Raw genomic sequence first — 20,187 nt, 5'->3', positions numbered from 1 at the left:
AATATGGCATTGAAATAGTGTCAGGTAGCAGGGCAAACACCCAACCACTTGGTATCATGTTTTTTTCAGTTAATGATTATTCGTCTTGTGACATGTTGGTCTTGTAATTTCCACATGTAAGTTTAATATTATTCAGATCTTATTGTGCATTAAATACTATGTACATTTATTTCTCCCAGAACTAATATTGACTAATATCTGAGTTGATAATACAATAAAATATGCCATGGAATAAATATGTTACATCATTAATATAATGTAAAATATTTTCAAAGTGATGTATATATATATTTAGCAAATGTATTTTAAAACATCATTTTAAAAAGACTGAAATACTATTTTTCACTCTATTACTAGGATCACTTATGCTATAAGTACCCGAGAATTTGTTTTTTAATTGAAATAATTATGTCATTAAAATTGAGCTGAAAGTTTGCAAGAATAACTGCTTTCTGAATTTGTGTTTGCAAATTAACTAAATTTGGTAAAATAATGGACATTAAAATTATAATAAGGGAAATTTAACACATGCTTATGACAGCATGACAAAAATTTTTTTTAAGTTCAGCTATGTATCTGCTTATATTAAATTGCAGATGGGCTATCAATGTAGGCAAAATTGCCGTGCTCATAATTAGTCTTTAACCTTCAATCTTTTAATTTATGTTTCTTGTATACTTTAAAAATGCAGGCCAAAAAAACGTTTTTATTATATCCTACAAATTAATTTAAAAAAATAATTTCTGAATTAACATCACATGAATACAAATGTATCATTGATTTTAGATACATTGCCAACTAGAAAATATTTTCTCAGGTAAATTTCACAGTGCTTTAACCTCTTCTTAGTAGAGATATTATGAATTTTTGTAAATATTGTTCAAAATGGTGACCTACATTTAAACATATATTTTGAATAATAATTCAGTAAAATGTAATGTTCACTTTCTGGTTATTTGTTAGTGTTCATTAGTTCTTAACCACATTGAAGTAAATTCATTTTCTTTTTATATTTTATCCTCTATTTAGACTTTAAAGGCATAGTGCTTTTATTTTGCAGATCGTTGCCTTGCGTGAACAAAATGTTCATATACAAAGAAAAATGGCATCAAGCGAGGGATCCACAGAGTCAGAACATCTTGAAGGGATGGAACCTGGACAGAAAGTCCATGAAAAGGTATGACACACCCCACATGCTCTTACATGGAAATGTTTACTTCTTATATCATTTTGAAGGAAATATAAAAACCACATAATGAACATTTTTTTTAGTAGTTGTTGATTCTTTGGTCAAAGGTTCAAGGTTTATGATGATTTCCTTTCTCATTTTTTGTTCTTATTTGGTTCTCTGAAATATAATACGTATGTGTATATGTTGTGTGTATGCATATACACATATTTGAATTTTTTACCTGCTCTTAATTGATTCTCTTAAAAGTATTTCAATTATATAGAATTGAATTTATAATATGTATAAAGAATACAATTTAAAGTACATATACACATATTGTGTGTGTATATATGGCATATATGTATATATATATATATATATATAGGCAGGACTATTTTAAGTGCAAAACAACACTTTTGAATTGTAAGTGATAGAATGTACAATTGGTAACTTATTTGTTGTTTATGACTGCAAAAATTGTTGGTAATCTTTTATTTGATTAGTATTTTTCTTGCATTGTTTGAGGCCTCAGCAGTACTCTTGTTAATGAGAGATAACATAAAATGATATGTGAAGTCATAGGACTTTTACATTTTTTATAATGGAATGATTCTCCTTTTGGGTGAAGTTTAGTCCCACACAAGGAAACTAGCACTCTGTTGCTCCACTAGCAAAAGACAAAAGATTTCTATGCTGGACCACTTCTTTCCAACAGAAGAGGAAGAAGGTAAGTTATTGGTAGGTCTAGAATCAGATGAAAATTACATAGAGGCATTCACACATCCTGTGTTGGAAACTCAGGAGAATCATTTGCCTGTAACAAGTTATATCTTTGGATTCTTAAGCTCCTAAATGAAGACCACATGAATCAGCTGGCTAAATTGCTGTAATTGAAAATGTCAAGAGTTTCTAAAACCTAGCGATTAAGAAGCAAGTGACTGGACAATACAATAAATAGCACTAGAATTCTTACTATAAATTAAGTTTAGCATTTCCTCACTTATGTGGTTAGAAAAAATAGAGGGACTTCTTATGTTTCTTCCTTCAAGTAGAAAAGCAAAATAAAGTAAATCAGATGGATTTCCAGAAAGAAGCTTCAATTCTGGTGGCTGACGAATGAACAGATCTTCATATAAGACCACGAATTTAGCCTTTATCCATGTATTTTATAGAAATCTTAAACTAAATATAAAACATAAACTACACTTTGACGTATTTCATCAGCTGTATCTGAGATTAGAATAACATTATTTATCTTTCCTTCAACTAAATAAACTGATACTGCTTCAGTAGATATACCACCAAGCTCTTTAATAAGGCATTTTCACTCAGCACTCAGTTTAGGAAACCAACATATAATTTGATATTGCTCTTTCATTTTAATTATGTTATTAGTAGTATACCTCTCCTCAGAGAATTATAGAATCACAATTGGCTGGTTATAAAAATTGATTTTATGGCCATCTAGTCTTTTTCATAGAAGGCTACAAATTATTGTTTTCTATAATAATGCTGTATTTATGCTAATCTAGTCCAGAAATGAAGAAATATACCTTTCTCAGATATGAACAACTTCAGATTTTGTTTATCCCCTAACAGATTATTTCATACTTAAAGCGTTCTTCTTATGGAGGAGGAGGGCAGGGAATGCTCATACATATCTATTTTTTTCAAATATTGTTTCATCAAGGTATTGTTAGCAGCAGCAAATCCATACAGGTCTGCAGCAACCTCAATTCTTGCTTTCTCAGAAGAAAGAAATTGACTGTGAGGCATAAGGCAAAGGGAGAGACCAAGGCGAGTTTCAGGGCAGGAATATTTTAGAGCAGGAACAAGAGGAGATAAAGCACAGCTGGAAAAGGGCCAAATGGGCAACTTGAGAGATTCAAGTGTGCAATTTGACCTCTCAATTGGGGTTTTATACACTGGCATGCTTCTGGAGTTGTGGTACTTCTCCCCTGATTCTTCCCTTGGGGTGGGCTGTCTACATGCACGGTGGCCTGTCAGCATTTGGGAGGGGCCGCATGCACAGCATGTTTACTGTCGTATACCTGCTCACTGTATACTGTCGTATACATGTGGTATACATGCTCACTGGAGGCATTTTTTCCTTACCAGTTGAGTGTTCCTAGACGAATGTTCTATTCCTATACCAGTTAAATGCTGCCATTTTGCTTCTCAGTGCACATGCTTGAGTCCACTTGCCCAACTCCTGAGATCTTATCTGGAAACTGCTGATCACCAGATTCAGATGTTTTCTATTTATTAGTCTGCCTTCCCTGGTACTGGCAGCAACCAATAATTGTTTTACAGAGAGAGTTTAACAACCACCTGACCATCACCTATTGGTTGCCTAACTACCTACTCTAACAATATAACCACTAACTATTTGAATATGCAGACATTAGAGAATGTAAGACAGTTTATGACAGATTATTTTTCCGGAACTGGTTACAGTATTAGGATGAGGATTCATGCATAATTGATATTTGTCTCTACTGATCTTCACAGATATAAGTGCACATATGGAGGATTTTGAGTCATTGGTGACCCAAAGCAATTGTCTTTAACTTTTTTTGACTTCCAGTTCTTAGTGAAGGCATTTCAGTCAGTGGAGAAAAGAAATAGTGTGCCAATGCTAAGTCATTCACTTCTTGTGTTGGTGTAACTAAAGGCTTTTAAACATTATGATTACTGGTATTCATTTCCTTTTTTCAGCTTCCTTGAATTTCAAAAACAGTGATTTCTAAATGCTTTAGAATAATTATATATTATTATCATGTATAATATCATGCCCATATCCTTTGGTGTGAACCTAAAATATGTACAATATGTCATATATATTTAGTCTAAATTTAAAAATATGTAAATGTGTTTCAATTTATATTAATCTTGTGATTGATTTCTCAGGATGTTCCAATAAAATGTTGTAATAAGAAGTTTTATTTATGCCACATTTGTTTATTTATTTTTATTTACATATTTTTGAGACAGTCCAGGCTGTAGTGCAGTGGCATGAACTAGGCTCACTGCAACCTCCTCCTCCTGGGCTCAAGCAATCCTCCCATCTCAAAGTTCCAAGTAGCTAAGACTAGTGGCATGAGCCACCATGCCCGGCTAATTTTTATATTTTTTGTAGAGACAGAGTTTCACCATGTTGCCCAGGCTGGTCTTGAACTCCTGAGCTCAAGCAATCTGCCCATCTCAGCCTCCCAAAGTGCTGGAATTACAGGTGTGAGCCACTGTGGTCAGCTATACCACATTTTTTTACCTGACATTTTTTGATAAAACATAAAACAGCATCCTGATTATTATTTTCGTTGTCCTTATATAAATGCTACCAAGTTACACACATATAATATTATAGAGCATTGTTCTTATCAAAATCATCCTCCATGACATGATTATTCAAGGTATATTAATGCCATAAAACAAATTGTCAAAGGATTGTAATTTAAAGCCTAATACTTATTTTTTTTTATTGAGAACTTTTAAAAAGGTATATTCAAACAAAAGAAAAGAAATTACTATTTTGGCAGATTATCAACGATGACTGTAGTGTTAGTGTGTAAATTGAAAAGTGGTTGATCAGGACAAAAATGTAAAACTATTGTTAGATACTAATAGAACTAAGAAAGTGACTTCTAAATCCTAGTCGGAAAGATTACCCTTTGTTTAGGGCAGTTAATTTACTTAAATTACACAGTCAGAGTGGGTGATTAGTCCACAGAAGATGTTTTATGTCAGTAGATTGAGAACCCTGTTGACAAAATAGTTGACAAAAATAGTCTCATAAAAACACAATCTGAAACAGGCCTTATTATTCATGGAAAAGTCTGGTAATTATTATCAGCCTTTTTAAAAGAAAAAATACACTTAACTGAAACGAGTTTAAATATTTTTGTGTGGTCTTAAATTTAACTGATTGTTTGGGAAGAATATAAATATTCACAGGTAATACAAATTTTCAGAACACTAAATTCCACCTTTTCAGAACCAGGCTGTAATAACTTTTTCCTATTTCTTTCTAGATGGAAGTTAATTGGTGAATTTTAAAAAGTAAACATGTTACTCTTATAAAGGAGATAATAATGCTCATTACTTGTATAATCTGTACTTCTAATTATTTTTTCAGCTGCAAATATTTGCTAACTGATGTGAATCAGTAGAATATTAGATATGTTAGAGATTCAGAAGATATAATCTGTAATAAATTTGGTAAGAATCTGTAGTGAGAAATAAACATGCCCAAATTAATATCATAAAACATGATAAATATTGTGGTATCAAAAATAATATTAGAGTTTAATAACAAGGTTAATTAATCCTCACTGAGGGGTGTCAGAGAGGCAATGTGGAATAGCGATTTGTTTGAAGTTCCCATCTCTGCCAACTACCAGCTGTATGAACCTTACCCTTTAACACAAGCCTGACTCTTGAGTTTCAGATAAAATAGTCTTGCCAACTTACAGAGTTGTAAGAATAGAAAGTGTATTCAATGAATTACATCATCTTAGGCATATTGTATACAAGCAATAAATGCTTATTCTATTTATTAATACTGTGTTTTCAATCAAATAAATATTTAGTGGCAACCTTATTAAAGGTGCTAAGAAATGGGCCCTATTCTAGGTGGTAGGAATATAATGATGAATAAGACAGTTGAGGGTACAGGCAGTAAACAAATATACACAGTATAAAAGGGAATAGATATGATCAAGGGACCCATACAAGGTGAGTGGTGAAGACATTAAAGACGGAGATCTTTTTAAGATGGTGGGATTTGAACTGAGGCCTGAAAAAGTACCAGGAGTCAACAATATGAAAAAACTTTCACAAAACAGTAGTCACACTTAACTAAATGCAGTGAATTTTTATACATGTCACGTATTAGTGACTGAGACACTAGTTCTTCACAGATTGAAGAGTGGAGTTGACTGACCCTTCAATGACCATACAACAAATGAGGCTCATCCTTGGCATGTCACGTGAGGTTCTTCCCAAGCTGGCTGGCCTCTTCTCGCCTCCCAGGCCTGTTTGCTTATCATTCCAGCTTTGAGCTTAATTACTAAGTGAACTAAGTTAAGGCTTCCTTTTTTAAGTTGTTGCTCTTATTCTTCTCTCCTCTTTGAATCTGACATTTATTCGTGATTGTTCTCTAAATAAAATGCAACATGATAATTTAAGCTACAGTAATATGGAAATGTGAAAGCTGAATAAACGTAAAATCAGAAATAGATTTTTGTTTGCATGTTTTCAGTTCTTTAGTTCTTGTCAGATAAAAGAATTATGGACAAAAAAGTACATAAAGCAAAATGAAGGATCAGTGGCAAGAATAATCCTCAGATCGGTAAATTTAATAAATAATTGTCTAGTATTTTCATTATAGAGCTATTGTTCCTGAAGAATATTGAGCCAAAATGATAAAAATGGAATATGGGATGTGCCTTTATCAAAATTAAGGGTTTTGTGGACTTTTAGCAGTACAATGCTGTTTTAGAATGAACAACCAATGACAAAAATAGATACTTAGAACAAGCCAATATAGCTCTACAAGCAATGTGATCCTCAGTGAAAACAAAGGATTTCATTCCATCATGCTATTGTGAAATATTGAGATATCATAGTGTGAAGATTTGCACACTCTCATGCAAACCTGTCAGTTGTCCAGTTAAAAGTTTGGCTTATCAATATCTCATCCTATTTTAAAATACCAATAAACATCATTTATCACAAATTCCATTCTTTTAATGATTCTCACTAAGTTCTAACTAAAAGTCATCATCCACAGGCATGTCTTCAATATATTAACTATATTTTGTTCATTTTTATGTATTCCCTAATACCTGTTAACTACTGCCAACAACCATTCTTTCAAAGATTCAGTCTTGTCAACTGTAGCTCATTTTATGCATTATTGATTCCCTCTCTCAAAAGTAGTTATAAGTGGGCTTATTTACAAATGGATTGCACTCACAGAATGTTTTCTTCTGTGTATTGATCCCATATATTGTATTCTAATTCCTTACAAAACATAACAACTTGAATGTTTCTCCTTTTTTCTTCAATTGAATTGTCAAGCAGTGAAACCCCAAACTGAATGGGGTTTATGAATTTGCCAACTTGGAAAGAGCAGGTCTAAAGATATACATGGGCTAGACTGGTCCAGAGGTTCAATGATTGGCTAGAAAAGGGACCAAAAGAGTAAGGTTAGGATCTTCCATGGCTTATCCATATATACATGAAGTTGTATCAATTTTCTAGAAGCTGAGTTGGAGAGGAAGACCTTTGGTTATACCAAAGGTCTGGAATCTTCTATATGCAATGGCAAAAATAAAAGTCTTCTAATGCTGTGTGGAAACTCATTAGGTTCAAAACAAATCGCTCTGGGTGCAGTGACTGGGTTGTTGTGTGTTAACTAAGACCTTATTAGACGGAAAGATGAAGTGAAATTGACTCTGCTGTCTTCAATAAGAAGTATCATTTATATTAGCTAGGATTTGAGGGACTCAGAATTTTTTTTTTGTGAAGAAGGATATTTCCAAAGACTTTTTTTTTATTTATTTTATTTTTTTATTATTATACTTTAGGTTTTAGGGTACATGTGTACAATGTGCAGGTTTGTTACATATGTATCCATGTGCTTTGTTGGTTTGCTGCACCCATTAACTCGTCATTTAGCATTAGGTGTATCTCCTAATGCTGTCCCTCCCCCCTTCCTCCACCCCACAACAGTCCCCAGAGTGTGATGCTCCCCTTCCTGTGTCCATGAGTTCTCATTGTTCAATTCCCACCTATGAGTGAGAACATGCGGTGTTTGGTTTTTTGTCCTTGCGATAGTTTACTGAGAATGATGTTTTCCAGTTTCATCCATGTCCCTACAAAGGACATGAACTCATCCTTTTTTATGGCTGCATAGTATTCCATGGTGTATATGTGCCACATTTTCTTAATCCAGTCTATTATTGTTGGACATTTGGGTGTGTTCCAAGTCTTTGCTATCGTGAATAGTGCTGCAACAAACATACGTGTGCATGTGTCTTTATAGCAGCATGATTTATAGTCCTTTGGGTATATACCCAGTAATGGGATGGCTGGGTCAAATGGTATTTCTAGTTCTAGATCCCTGAGGAATCGCCACACTGACTTCCACAATGGTTGAACTAGTTTACAGTCCCACCAACAGTGTAAAAGTGTTCCTATTTCTCCACATCCTCTCCAGCACCTGTTGTTTCCTGATTTTTTAATGATGGCCATTCTAACTGGTGTGAGATGGTATCTCATTGTGGTTTTGATTTGCATTTCTCTGATGGCCAGTGATGATGAGCATTTTTTCATGTGTTTTTTGGCTGCATAAATGTCTTCTTTTGAGAAGTGTCTGTTCATGTCCTTCACCCACTTTTTGATGGGGTTGTTTGTTTTTTTCTTGTAAATTTGTTTGAGTTCATTGTAGATTCTGGATATTAGCCCTTTGTCAGATGAGTAGATTGCAGAAATTTTCTTCCATTCTGTAGCTTGCCTGTTCACTCTGATGGTAGTTTCTTTAAGACTTTAAAAGACTGATTGACTGGAAATTTGTTCATTTACCTTTATCTTATTAACATAATTGGAGGGTTCATTTTATGCCAAGGAATCTGTTGTCTTTTCGTGATGTACACAAGAATAAGTTATTTTTCCTCTGTTTCATTTTGTGTGATCTGTTAAGCAAAGCCAGGAGAATTTTTAAGTTTTTCATTCAGAAGTTCCTCAGTTGACCTAATTGTATTTTTTCACTTTGGTAGAATTTATCTATCTCATCATTTCTCATGAAACACAAGCTCCCCAGAAATTTAGTGGGTGTTTGATGGGACCCACTCACCCAACAAATGAAATTCCCAGGAGAAGTAGATTAGGAAATATTGTTCTGTACAATTTTTAACTGGTATAAGTACTACAGTATTTATATTTTAACTCTTAATATTGTCGAGCGTCAAGAAAGAAATGCAGTATGCAGTGTTTCCAGAGATTCTGTTTACCCACAGGGAAATAGAGTATGCCAGAATGAGCATTCTACAGGATATGCCTTAATATGGAATTAAGGAAGGCTGGTGCTTGACCTTTAAAGTTAGCCAAATTGTTTTTCAAACTTGTCTCAAATGGCTATGGGTCTTCAAGAATGAGATAAGTAACCAGTATAAAGTCCTTTACATGAGTTGTTTTATTTGATCTCTGTAACAACAACCCTGTGAAGTTTGCAGAGCAAGGATCAACGGCTCAAAGTAATGTACCTCATGAGCAGAGGGATTGGAGATAAACAGGTAACAAGTAAATAAAGAATAAATGTGAACTATGGAGGGAAAAGGCGGCATAAAAACTACCTGATTTTATGGATTTCAAAATATAAGATTATTTACTTTAAGCAAAGTCTTAAACCTGTCCATGTTTCTAAGAGGTTGGAAGAGTTTATTAGACTGAGCATGAGGCTTACAAAAATTTCAAAAAAGCCTAGTCAAAGAAAACTTTGTTACACCATGTGTAATGTCTTCAGCAAACATTTAATCAAAGGTATTTCCCCAGCAAATTTTACTGCTCTTTCCTTTGCCATCATTTTCTTTTCTTTGTCTACTCCAATGGTCCCCAAAGTTTTTGGCAACAGGAACCAGTTTTGTGGAAGACAATTTTTCCATCAGCTGGGGGTGCGGTTGGGGATGGTTTCAGGATGATTCAAGCACATTACATTTATTTTGCACTTTATTTATATTATTACATTGAAATATACAATGAAATAATTATAGAACTCACCATTAATGTAGAATCAGCGGGAACTCTGAGCTTGTTTTCCTGTAACTAGATGGTCCCGTCTGGCAGTGATGGGATTCAGTGACAAATAATCAGGCATTAGATTCTCATAAAGAGTGCACAACCTAGATCCCTCGCATGGACAGTTCACAATAGGGTTCACACTCCTTTGTGACTCTAATGCTGCCACTGATCTTACAGAAAGTAGAGCTCAGACGGTAATGCAAGCGATAGGGAGCGATTGTAAATACAGATCAAGCTTTCCTCACAACTTTACCTCCTACTGAGAAGTCTGGTCCCAAACAGGCCACAGACCAGTACATGTCCATGGCCTGGAGTGTGGACACCCCTTGTCTACTGTATTCTTATAATATACAAAGTTTCCCTAACTTAAAAAAAATTATCTTTTGGCCCCACATTTTAAATTCCTTTATAAACCTATTTCAATAAGGTTTTGCCCCACCATAGCACAGAAGCCACTCCTGCTACAGTCATCACTAAATTTATATTGCTAAATACAAGGCCAATTCTCAGGCGTTGCTATAGTTGATGTCTCAGCAGTATATGACATAGTTAATAGTTTTCTTCCTTCATATACTTTCTTCACTTGCATTACGGGAAACTACATTGTTTTCCTCTTACCTTACCAGTGGCTACATCTCCATCTAGTTTCCTCCCTCTGACTTCTTAGTGTTGGAGCATCTGCCCTCTGAAGAACAGATGATAAGTCTGTCTTGGCATGACAACTCCCAGTTTCTTCTCTTCTTCTCTTTCTTCACCCCAGGGCTCAGCCCTCCACATGTTCTCTACCTACACTCTCTCCATGATTCCAATCAATCTTATCCTATTCATATGCTAATAATTTATGAATCTTTACCTCTAGTTCAGACCCTACAACCAAATGCATATATCCAGCAACAATTGAACATATCCACTTGTATATCTAAAAGACATTGCACACTTAAAATATCAAAAACTTACCTATTTGATATCCCCCCTTACAAAATTTGATCCATCATCTCCAGTTTACATGATGAAAACTTTGCCTTTCCATTTGCTCAAGCTAAATAATTTGGAATTACTCTCACATCCTCCCTATCTCTCACACCTCGATCCAACTATAAAGAAATTTGATTTACTCTACCTTCAAAATATATCCAGAATCCTACCACTTCCATTGATCACTCTGTTTTGAACCACTGTCATCTCTCAGCTGAATTATTGTAATCAATCACCTTTTATGAGGTCTCTCTGCTTCTCCCATGGGCCGTCTCCAGTCTATTTTTAAAACAGCATGAATCAGAGTAATCTGTTCATTTTCATTTTTAAAAAATGTCTATGGATGTATTCTAATTATACATATTTATATGGTTCACGTGATATTTTGATACAAGAGTGATGTTTTAAAACATATATCTGAACACATCAATCGTCTGCTCAAAACTCTGCAACTTCTTTCCACTTAACAAGGCTCTACATAAATCTCACTGTCTTCATCTTCTGACTTCATCTCCAAATCCACCCCAGCCACACTGGCCTCCTGTTGACTTCTGATTTCCTCTTTCCTTTGTCTGCAATGCCTTTCCTCCAGATACATGGCTAACATCCTCACTTCCATCCAGCCTTTGTTCAAATGTCATAACATATTCTAACATAGTAATGTATTATAACACAGTATGTGTTTATATACTTTACTTATTCATAATGTCTGTAATGTATTGTCTGCCAGCCCAGTTAGAGAATAACCTCCATAAAGGTTTGTATCCTTGTTTTATTCCTGATGAAGCTCAGGTACCTAGAATAGTTCCTAGAACATGATGAACACTTAATAAATACGTGTTCATGAATAAGAAATATCACACTGTTTTAACTATTAACTTTATAAATCTTGATTCTTAGAGCTTAATTATAATATCAACTTTTCAAATTCCATTTTTCAACCCTGTTGAGATTGTAGGGGCCAAGGAGAAAATTTTCTTCTGCCCTCTAAATGTTTGCTGAAAATGAATTGAGGGAAGGCAGATTAATGTGAAAAAAGGCACACAAAACTTATTTTAACAGGCATATGCCATTTACAATGTATTAGACTGGAAGAGGGGCCAGAGAGCTGATGCTTAAATATTCTCAACATAGGAGATATGTATGGATTCAGGAGGCAGACATTTTGCAAATGATTCTTTTTGGAAGCTGGGTGGGACTGACAAATTAAAGGAAAGTAAGGGGAAAGACTGTGCAGGAACAAATATTGTTTTATTATGCAGATTAAGTCCCCTGAGTAACCTCTGGGAGCTGTCCTCTGAAGAACAGATGATAAGTCTGTCTTGGCATGACGACTCCCAGTTTCTTCTCTTCTCTAGTGGTTAATCTGACAGGTTTCCTGAAGAGGGGAATCTTAAGACAATTACATTCCTTGTGGAAAGAAGTGTTTTTAGTCAGATAAGGAAATTCCAGAGAGAGAGAGAAAGGGAGGCGAGGAAGGTCAGAGAGAGTTCTTGGTTCTAAGGATTATTTCTGAGGCCTTTCAATATTCAAAGCACTCAACAAGCCAAAGTCATATTTGGGGGAATCGTTTTCTGTGCCCCAACAAGATTTTTACTGCAATTGCTTTAATAAGTTAACTTGGGGAGGTTCTCGCCTCTGTTGTATACTGTTTTACCATGTTTACATATGGCTTATGTCTCCATTCATTTATGTATTATTTTATGTTCTTCAATAAAATGGTTTAATTTTTCCCATAGAGATCTTATAGATGAGTAGATTTATTTCTAGGCATTTATAGCTACTGTGATCATTATCTCCTTTATATGTTTTTCCTAATAAATTAATACTGGCATATAAAGATGCTATTGATTTTCCAATATTGATATGGATTGCAGCAAACTTTCAAACCTATTAGTTCTAAGAGTTTGCTGTACTCTTGGTATTTTCTAAGTAATTATGCAGATTGGGAGGATTTAATTTTCTCTTCTCTTCCTTTTCAGTTTTCATTTATTATTATTGTCCAAGACTTATAATGCTTGTAAAAGTATAGACTTTAATAATAATGCTATTCATTAATGTGATGCTTATCGTAGTAACTGGTAGATAGCTTTTATCAGAATTTCATTTACAAGTTTGCTAAGAAGTATTATCAGAATACAATATACTCACCTTTCAAAAGTAGTGGATTTCATTGACAGATTTTTATTTTTTTACTTTAACTTCCGGGACACATGCAGAATGTGCAGGTTTGTTACATAGATATACATGTGCCATGGTGGTTTGCTGCACCTATCAACCTGTCATCTAGGTTTTAAGCCCCGCATGCGTTAGGTATTTGTCCTAATGCTCTCCCTCCCCTTGCCCCCAACACCCTGACAAGCCCCGGTGTGTGATGTTCCCCTCCCTGTGTCCATGTGTTCTCATTGTTCAACTTCCACTTATAACTGAGAAGATGCGGTATTTGGTTTTCTGTTCCTGTGTTAGTTTGCTGAGAATGATGGCACATATTCTTTTGGAACTATTTTTCTTTTCCTAGGGATAAACAACTTGATTTTTTTTGTATGCATGATTCTCTGACAGAAATGAAATTTTTAAAAATAGAAAAGAAATTAAACTCTATTGTACTCGATTAGTGTTTATTATTTCTATGCCTACCATTAATCCTTCACAGACATAATTTTTATGACCTAGATACAGGTAAGTTGAGCTTTTTTTTGACTATCTAAAATATATGAGAGCCCAAGTTATCCAAATAACAGTAAGTCTGGTACCAGCCTCTTGGGGCCAATGTTGTTCTGCCTAAGTTATCTAAAACCTTTCAAAACTTGATCAGACCAAAAAGGAAATTTTTTGTTTGATTGTGTGTTTTTGTTGTTTGTTTGTTTACAATTCATGAAAAGATAACTGGAAAATGTGATAAAGTAACAAGTGAGTAAATTTTTTAAAAACTGCTATTGCATATTTTTAGCCCTCAGAGTATCACTTTTGAAACAAGTGTTCCCTCAAAATCAAACACCATCCATGCACCATTGCAATAACCCACTGTCATACAGGCCAAATTAAACCATCCTATGCCAATAAATGGCCTACTTTGGAAGTTCCACCTGCAGTAGTGACAACCTCTACCAAAGTGATTCTTTAGGAAGAATTTTCCATGCTCCAAGTTTTACCAGTTGGAGTTTAGGTTCGTATGCATGCTCCCAAATTCATCAAGATGACTGAGCCAGGAAGGTCTTACAGATTCCATGCCAGAACCACCACTGGCTGTTGGACCATAGTTCAAGTTCATACTCTTACTTCCCTCATGGTAAGTTCTCCTTGTGGACTCTTGGTACTCCTTGTGATCTAGTCAATTGTCACTCTACCAGAGAATTAAGAAAAACATTGAACTTCACAATTGAAAGGGGAGCAATCTGTTTTTTCCTCTCCTTCCTGAAGTTTCCTGGTAATTATGTCAAATATCTTCCTCCTCCACTCTCTTAATATCAAGACACAGTAGAAGAGACACTTTTTGTCAGGGTTCTATTAAATATTCTTCCTTGGGATGTGGGAGACTACTTGACTTATATTTACACATCTAAAAGGACTACTTGGTAATTCATCCAGGAAGAAAGATCCATTCTAGTGTTAATTCTTTATTTTATAGATGAACAACAACAATAGCAACAAAACATTTGAAAGCTTTCAATTTGATGACTTTCTCTAAAGAAAAAAATAAACTCAATATACACAAAATAAACTCAATATACACACTTCTCATCTCTTCAAACTATACAGATTAAGAATTTGACAGATGAATGTTTTTCTCTATCAATCATTAACATGTTTATTTCATGCTGTAATGTGGGACCTAGCTGTTTTTTATATTTCTGATAATTATTAACATTTATCATGGGAATATTCACTTAACTGCAATGTAACAGGATAACCACGAATCAGTCTGACTGCTATAAGAATGAAAATAAGAAACAAGGTTAGAAACAAAGAACCAGTTACAAGATTGTTACAGTAATTTAAAGGAGAGTAGATGACCCAGACAAGGGTGACGATGCTGGAGGTCATGACAGTGGGTCAGATTCACATATTTTGTGAAAAGAAAGCCAACAAGTTTTTCTCACAGATTATATAAAAGATGAGAGAAAAAGAGAGAACTCAAGGATGACTCCACCATTTTTGGAGAAAGTGAGAAACTGAAGTTCTCACTAATTGAGTTGGGGATGAATTAAGGCAAAACATATTTGGGGGAGAAGCACGTTCTGAACACAGGTTTTAAACATATTGAGTTTGGAAAGTCTGTTTGACAGCCAAGTATGAAAATTGTATTGCAATTGAATGTACAATAATATATAAGTTAAGATTTAAACTTTTAATAGAGATAAAAATTTTAGGAATATATATTTTGGTAGGTGAGAAAGACAAACATATTCTGTAAATATATAATATGGCAGGGGTGAAAGACCTTTCTGATAAAGTAACAATTGAAGAGAGTTCTACAAAGACATTATTAGTCATCTTTGACGACCCCCTACTTCACTCCACAGGTGATCTTATCCAATATTATAACTGCTTGCAGAAAACATCCATATACTTACTACTCTTTACTGTGGGCTTATGCAATAGCTTGCCTGACACCTTTATTTTGACATCTAATTAGTCATTTCAAACTTTGTTCTCAAAACCTAGTCCATGATTTTGCCCCATCCTAACCACAAATCTGCTTCTCCTACAGATTTTCTCTTCTCAAAAAATAGCAACTCCATCTTTCTAATCGAAGACTACAAATCTTGCAGTCATCCTTGAGTCTATGCTTTTTTTCACATATCATATTCAATCCATTCAAAGAATATGACCCCTTTTATAACCTTTAGTCCTATTACCCTGGTCTAAGCCAACGTAATCTTTCACCTCTTAATTCATTTTCTTAAATTCCTTTTTGTTGTCCTGTCTTGTATAAGAGGACTGAGGAATCCATTGAAAATGTGAGTGAAATCATGTCACTCCTCTGCTCAGCACCTTCCTATAGTGTTCATATCACCTTGAGCAAAAGCCAGTCTTAAAATGATCTCAAGAACACACATCATATTTCCATCTATATCCACTCCCACCCTCTTGCTTTATTTAGTCCAGTCCATTCTAGCTACACTGGTCTCCTTGAGAATCCTAAACCCACTTGTGTCACTTTGTCTTTGATCTTTCTGTTTCCTCTGCCAGATAACTGCATGATTTATGCTTGTACTGCAGGTTTTAGCTGAATGCTTTCTTTTCATAATCAATTCCCCTAGTATAAGCTTGACCCAAACACTGCATGTGGCATCATTACACTCAAGTTTTTCATTGTTTATTGAAAATTCAAATCTAACTGTACATCCTATATTTCATCTGGCAACCCTAGCTGTGAGGATATTGAACAAACAAGCAAAAATTGTCCATTACAGATAGGAATGGCTTTATCTGAATTACCGGGTTTGTGACGAGAGAGTAACAGTTTACTTGCACAGTTTTACATATTACTTCCCTGTTCAAACACCTTTGATGGCTCCTTGTCATTCTGTCTGCTACCCAAAGTTTATTCTGGTCAGTATGGAAAACAAAGGCCATCGTAATCTATGCTGGCCCTCCCTTTCAAGTCTCATATTTTACCATTTCCTTATGGCACGTGTTTTCTGCTCTGCATACAAGACAACTAAGAATTATTCTTCAGGGATGTCACCCTCCCTTTGCTCATGTTATTTTCTGTTCCTAGAATAAGTACTCCCCTCCTTTCCTTTACTTGAAATATAATAACTCATCTTTCAAGACCCAACTCAAAGAATATCACAAAGATATTCTCTGATCTCTGCTCCCACACATAAATATGAAGCAAAATAAAACTTTATGATAATACTTTATTGCAATGCATATACTTGCTTATTTATGTATTACTTCTTTGCTTGATAGAATTGCCTTGATGTCAGAAATGTATTACACCTTTTAAAAAATTCTAAAACTTTTTATCTTCCACCTGACACCAAAGTAAGTGCTTAATAAATATTGATGAATGAGTAAATATAAACATATATTTTAAAATTTAACATATGAGACTTCATTGCATTTGATCATTAATAATTTCAAATATATACTTGTACTGCTTTAAAAAATTGAAAATCTTTATGACCTTCTGTTGGGGATTGATTTTTTAGAAATGACACCAGGAGCCCAAGCCATAAAGAAAAAAATGATAAAGTGGACTTTCTTAAAATTAAAAACATTTAAAATTCAAGGAATACTATCATGAAAGAAAGTGAAAAGATAGTCTACAGAATAGAGAAAAGCTATTTTCAAGCCATATGTTTCATAAAATACTTGAATCAAAATATATGTAAAGAATTCATGTAAATCAACAATAAAAATACATGTAAATCAATTAATATGAAGGCAAATAATTTAAATAGACATTTCTCCAAATAAGATATACAAATGAACACTAAGTACATGAAAAGATGTCCAACTTCATTAGTTATTAGGAAATGCAAATCCAAACCACAAGGAAATATCACTTTTCACCCACTAGAATAGCTGAAATAAAAAGATAGACAATAATAAGTTTTGGTGAAGATGTGGAAAATTAGAACTCTCATACATTGCTGGTAGGAATGTACAATGGTGCAACCACTTTGGAAAACATTTCCTCAACATGTTAAAGATAGAATTGTCATATGGTCCAGCAATTCTACTCTAGGAATCGATCCAAGAGAACTGAAAACACTTGTCCATATAAAGACTTATACATAAAAGTTCACGGCAGTTATTTATAGTAGCCAAAAGGTGGACACAACGTTAATGTCCCTCAACTGATGAATATATAAATAACATGTAATATATCCCCAGGATGGAATACTATTCATCAATGTAGAAATGAGGTATGGATAACATGCTATAGTACCTGAATGAAATTCAAAAACATCATGCTTAGTGCACAAAACTAGTCACGAAAGAACACATGTTCAGCAACACCACTTCTGTGAGAAGTCCAGAACAGCAAATCTGTATGACAGAAAGTAGTTAGTGGTTGTCTGGGGCTGGGGGTGTGTGAGTGATTGCTAATAATTATGAGATTTCCACTAAGGGTGAAAAAATGTGAGATTAACTTATGTTGATAGTTGCACAACTCTGTAAGTATACTAAACTCCACTGAACTTTTTGTTTAAAGGGTGCATCTTATGGTGTGTAAATTATATCCCAGTAAAGCTGCTTAAAATAAGTATTGACTTTTAATACAGCCATTTGTCATTTAAATTAAAGTGCCACATTTATTTTAAAGGTAAGTCAACAATAGTTTGGAACAAAAACAAGATCTTTTTCTAAGATATAAATGACAGTTTTAATATGACTTTTTATTCTGATATTATTAAGACACACAGTAAGCTCACCATACAATATATTTAAGGTAATGAGAATAAATAAAATATTATATATTTTCTACAAATACAAGTTTGATAAACACTACAGAATAAAAATTGAGAGTTTTAAAATCTTCTCATGGGTAATTCCAACACAGTAGCATAAAGACTATGCAGTGAACATTTACTGCTTAATGGAATTTAAAAATTTAACATTTTAAAAGTGTTTTATTTTAATTGCCTGATTACTATCTATATTTAGTTAAATTTCTCTTACCTTGAGCCCACTTAAAAGTATGCAATTTTCTTGTTAAGTGCATTAACAAGACTTTAATGGAGCACAGGTGCACAGAATTAGAACAAACATTTTTCAAATCATAAAATAAATATCATTCATTTGCACCAAATAAATATTTATCAATATTATATATATATATAAAATATTGAATGAAATTCAAAAACATCATGCTCAGTACATAAAACTAGTCACGAAAGAACACATGTTCAGCGACTCCGCTTCTGTGAAAAGTCCAGAACAGCGAATTTGTCTGGGGCTGGGGGTGTGTGAGTGATATACATATATAATGGTGTGTGGATGCTTGGTACCTGCTTGGTACCTGCCTATACCATACATCGTGTATAATTTTATCCTGTTGATTTAAATGTTCTGATTAGAGGCGATATAGTAAAGGGTAAATGAACTGAACTGGGAATAAAAGTTCTGCATTTTAATTCAGATCACCTCTATGTGATTACCTGAGTCTCAGTTTCTCCAAAATTCTTTAGAGCTCTAGAATCTTAAATATGATTTTTCAATTCTATAAAACATTTTACAAAATAAAAATTTATTTTTCAAGGTTTTTATAGGTTTTTAAGCAAATTTATTAATGTACAAGTAACATACAATTTAAGTGCACAATTCTGTCAGTTTTGATAAGTATATGTGCCTCCGTAAACACCCAAATCAAGATAAAGAACATTCCCATAAACCTTAGAAGTGCTCTCATGCCCCCTTGAAGTCAACCCCACCTCCCCCATTCCAACTCCCAGCCCAGGCAACAACCAATCTGCTTTCCTGCCATTATAGATTAGGATGATCTTTTCTAGAATTTCAAATAAATTGAATCACACATTATGTACTCTTTTGTATCTAGCTTCTATTTCTCAGCTTAATGTTTTTGTGATTCATTCATTTTATTGGAGAGATCAGTAATATGTTTGTTTTCATTGTACAAACATATCAAGTTATATTTGTTTACCCCGAGAATACAATAGTTTCTTCTATTTTTAAGAAGTGTTTTTGAATTTAATTATTTAGTATGATTGCATTGTACTTTTATTTATAGTATGTAAACTTATTTCCAAGGAATCTCTGTTGGTTACTAAATTCTCTCTTAACATACAAGTTGAATCTAAAGACCTAATTCTTTGAAGATATCATTCCATATCTGAACATAGAACTACTGTATTTTGGGTGTCAAACTCTATTTAATAAAAGGGGTAAGTGCTGTTACGAATATGTGGGAATGTTGGCTTGCGTACTGCAGTTCATTAATCACATCTCCCTTTAGAGTCTCTATTCTCCTTTCTGCTGGAAGTATTACTGGTTGAAGGATCAGAGCTGAACATTTCTCTGGGAATTGCTCTTAGAGGAAGGGAATTGTGAACTTCTACAGTACACAGCTATCTGTACACTGAACTCAGAAAGGCCAGTTTATAATCATTAGGCAGCACCCAAGATCTGGATTAGGGAAGACGGGTGGAACCAATTGCCAGTCAGTTATTTCCAAATTTGAGATAACCGAGGTATGATAACTGATTTTAGAGGGGTTTTGCCATAATTTAAAATATCTTCAAATCCTGTATACAGTCTACAGG

At 34.1% G+C, this 20,187-nt stretch overlaps 1 protein-coding gene across 15 annotated transcripts in view; it reads left to right on the top strand.

Moving 5' to 3' along the window:
* The window catches only part of PPFIA2 (PTPRF interacting protein alpha 2), a 516,856-nt gene that overhangs the window by 365,519 nt on the left and 131,150 nt on the right, over positions 1-20,187 (top strand). For all 15 annotated transcript variants that reach the window (XM_055236863.2, XM_055236852.2, XM_055236853.2 and 12 more), the window contains one exon: positions 1,061-1,177. In XM_055236863.2, coding sequence (XP_055092838.1) covers positions 1,061-1,177 — 117 coding nt within the window. The remainder of the gene's footprint in view (positions 1-1,060; positions 1,178-20,187) is intronic.

The sequence above is a fragment of the Symphalangus syndactylus genome, chromosome 13, assembly GCF_028878055.3.
Source record: "Symphalangus syndactylus isolate Jambi chromosome 13, NHGRI_mSymSyn1-v2.1_pri, whole genome shotgun sequence".
Classification (NCBI taxonomy): domain Eukaryota; kingdom Metazoa; phylum Chordata; class Mammalia; order Primates; family Hylobatidae; genus Symphalangus; species Symphalangus syndactylus.
The sequence above is the reverse complement of the archived record's forward strand: the minus strand, read 5'-3'. Positions and strand labels throughout refer to the sequence as shown.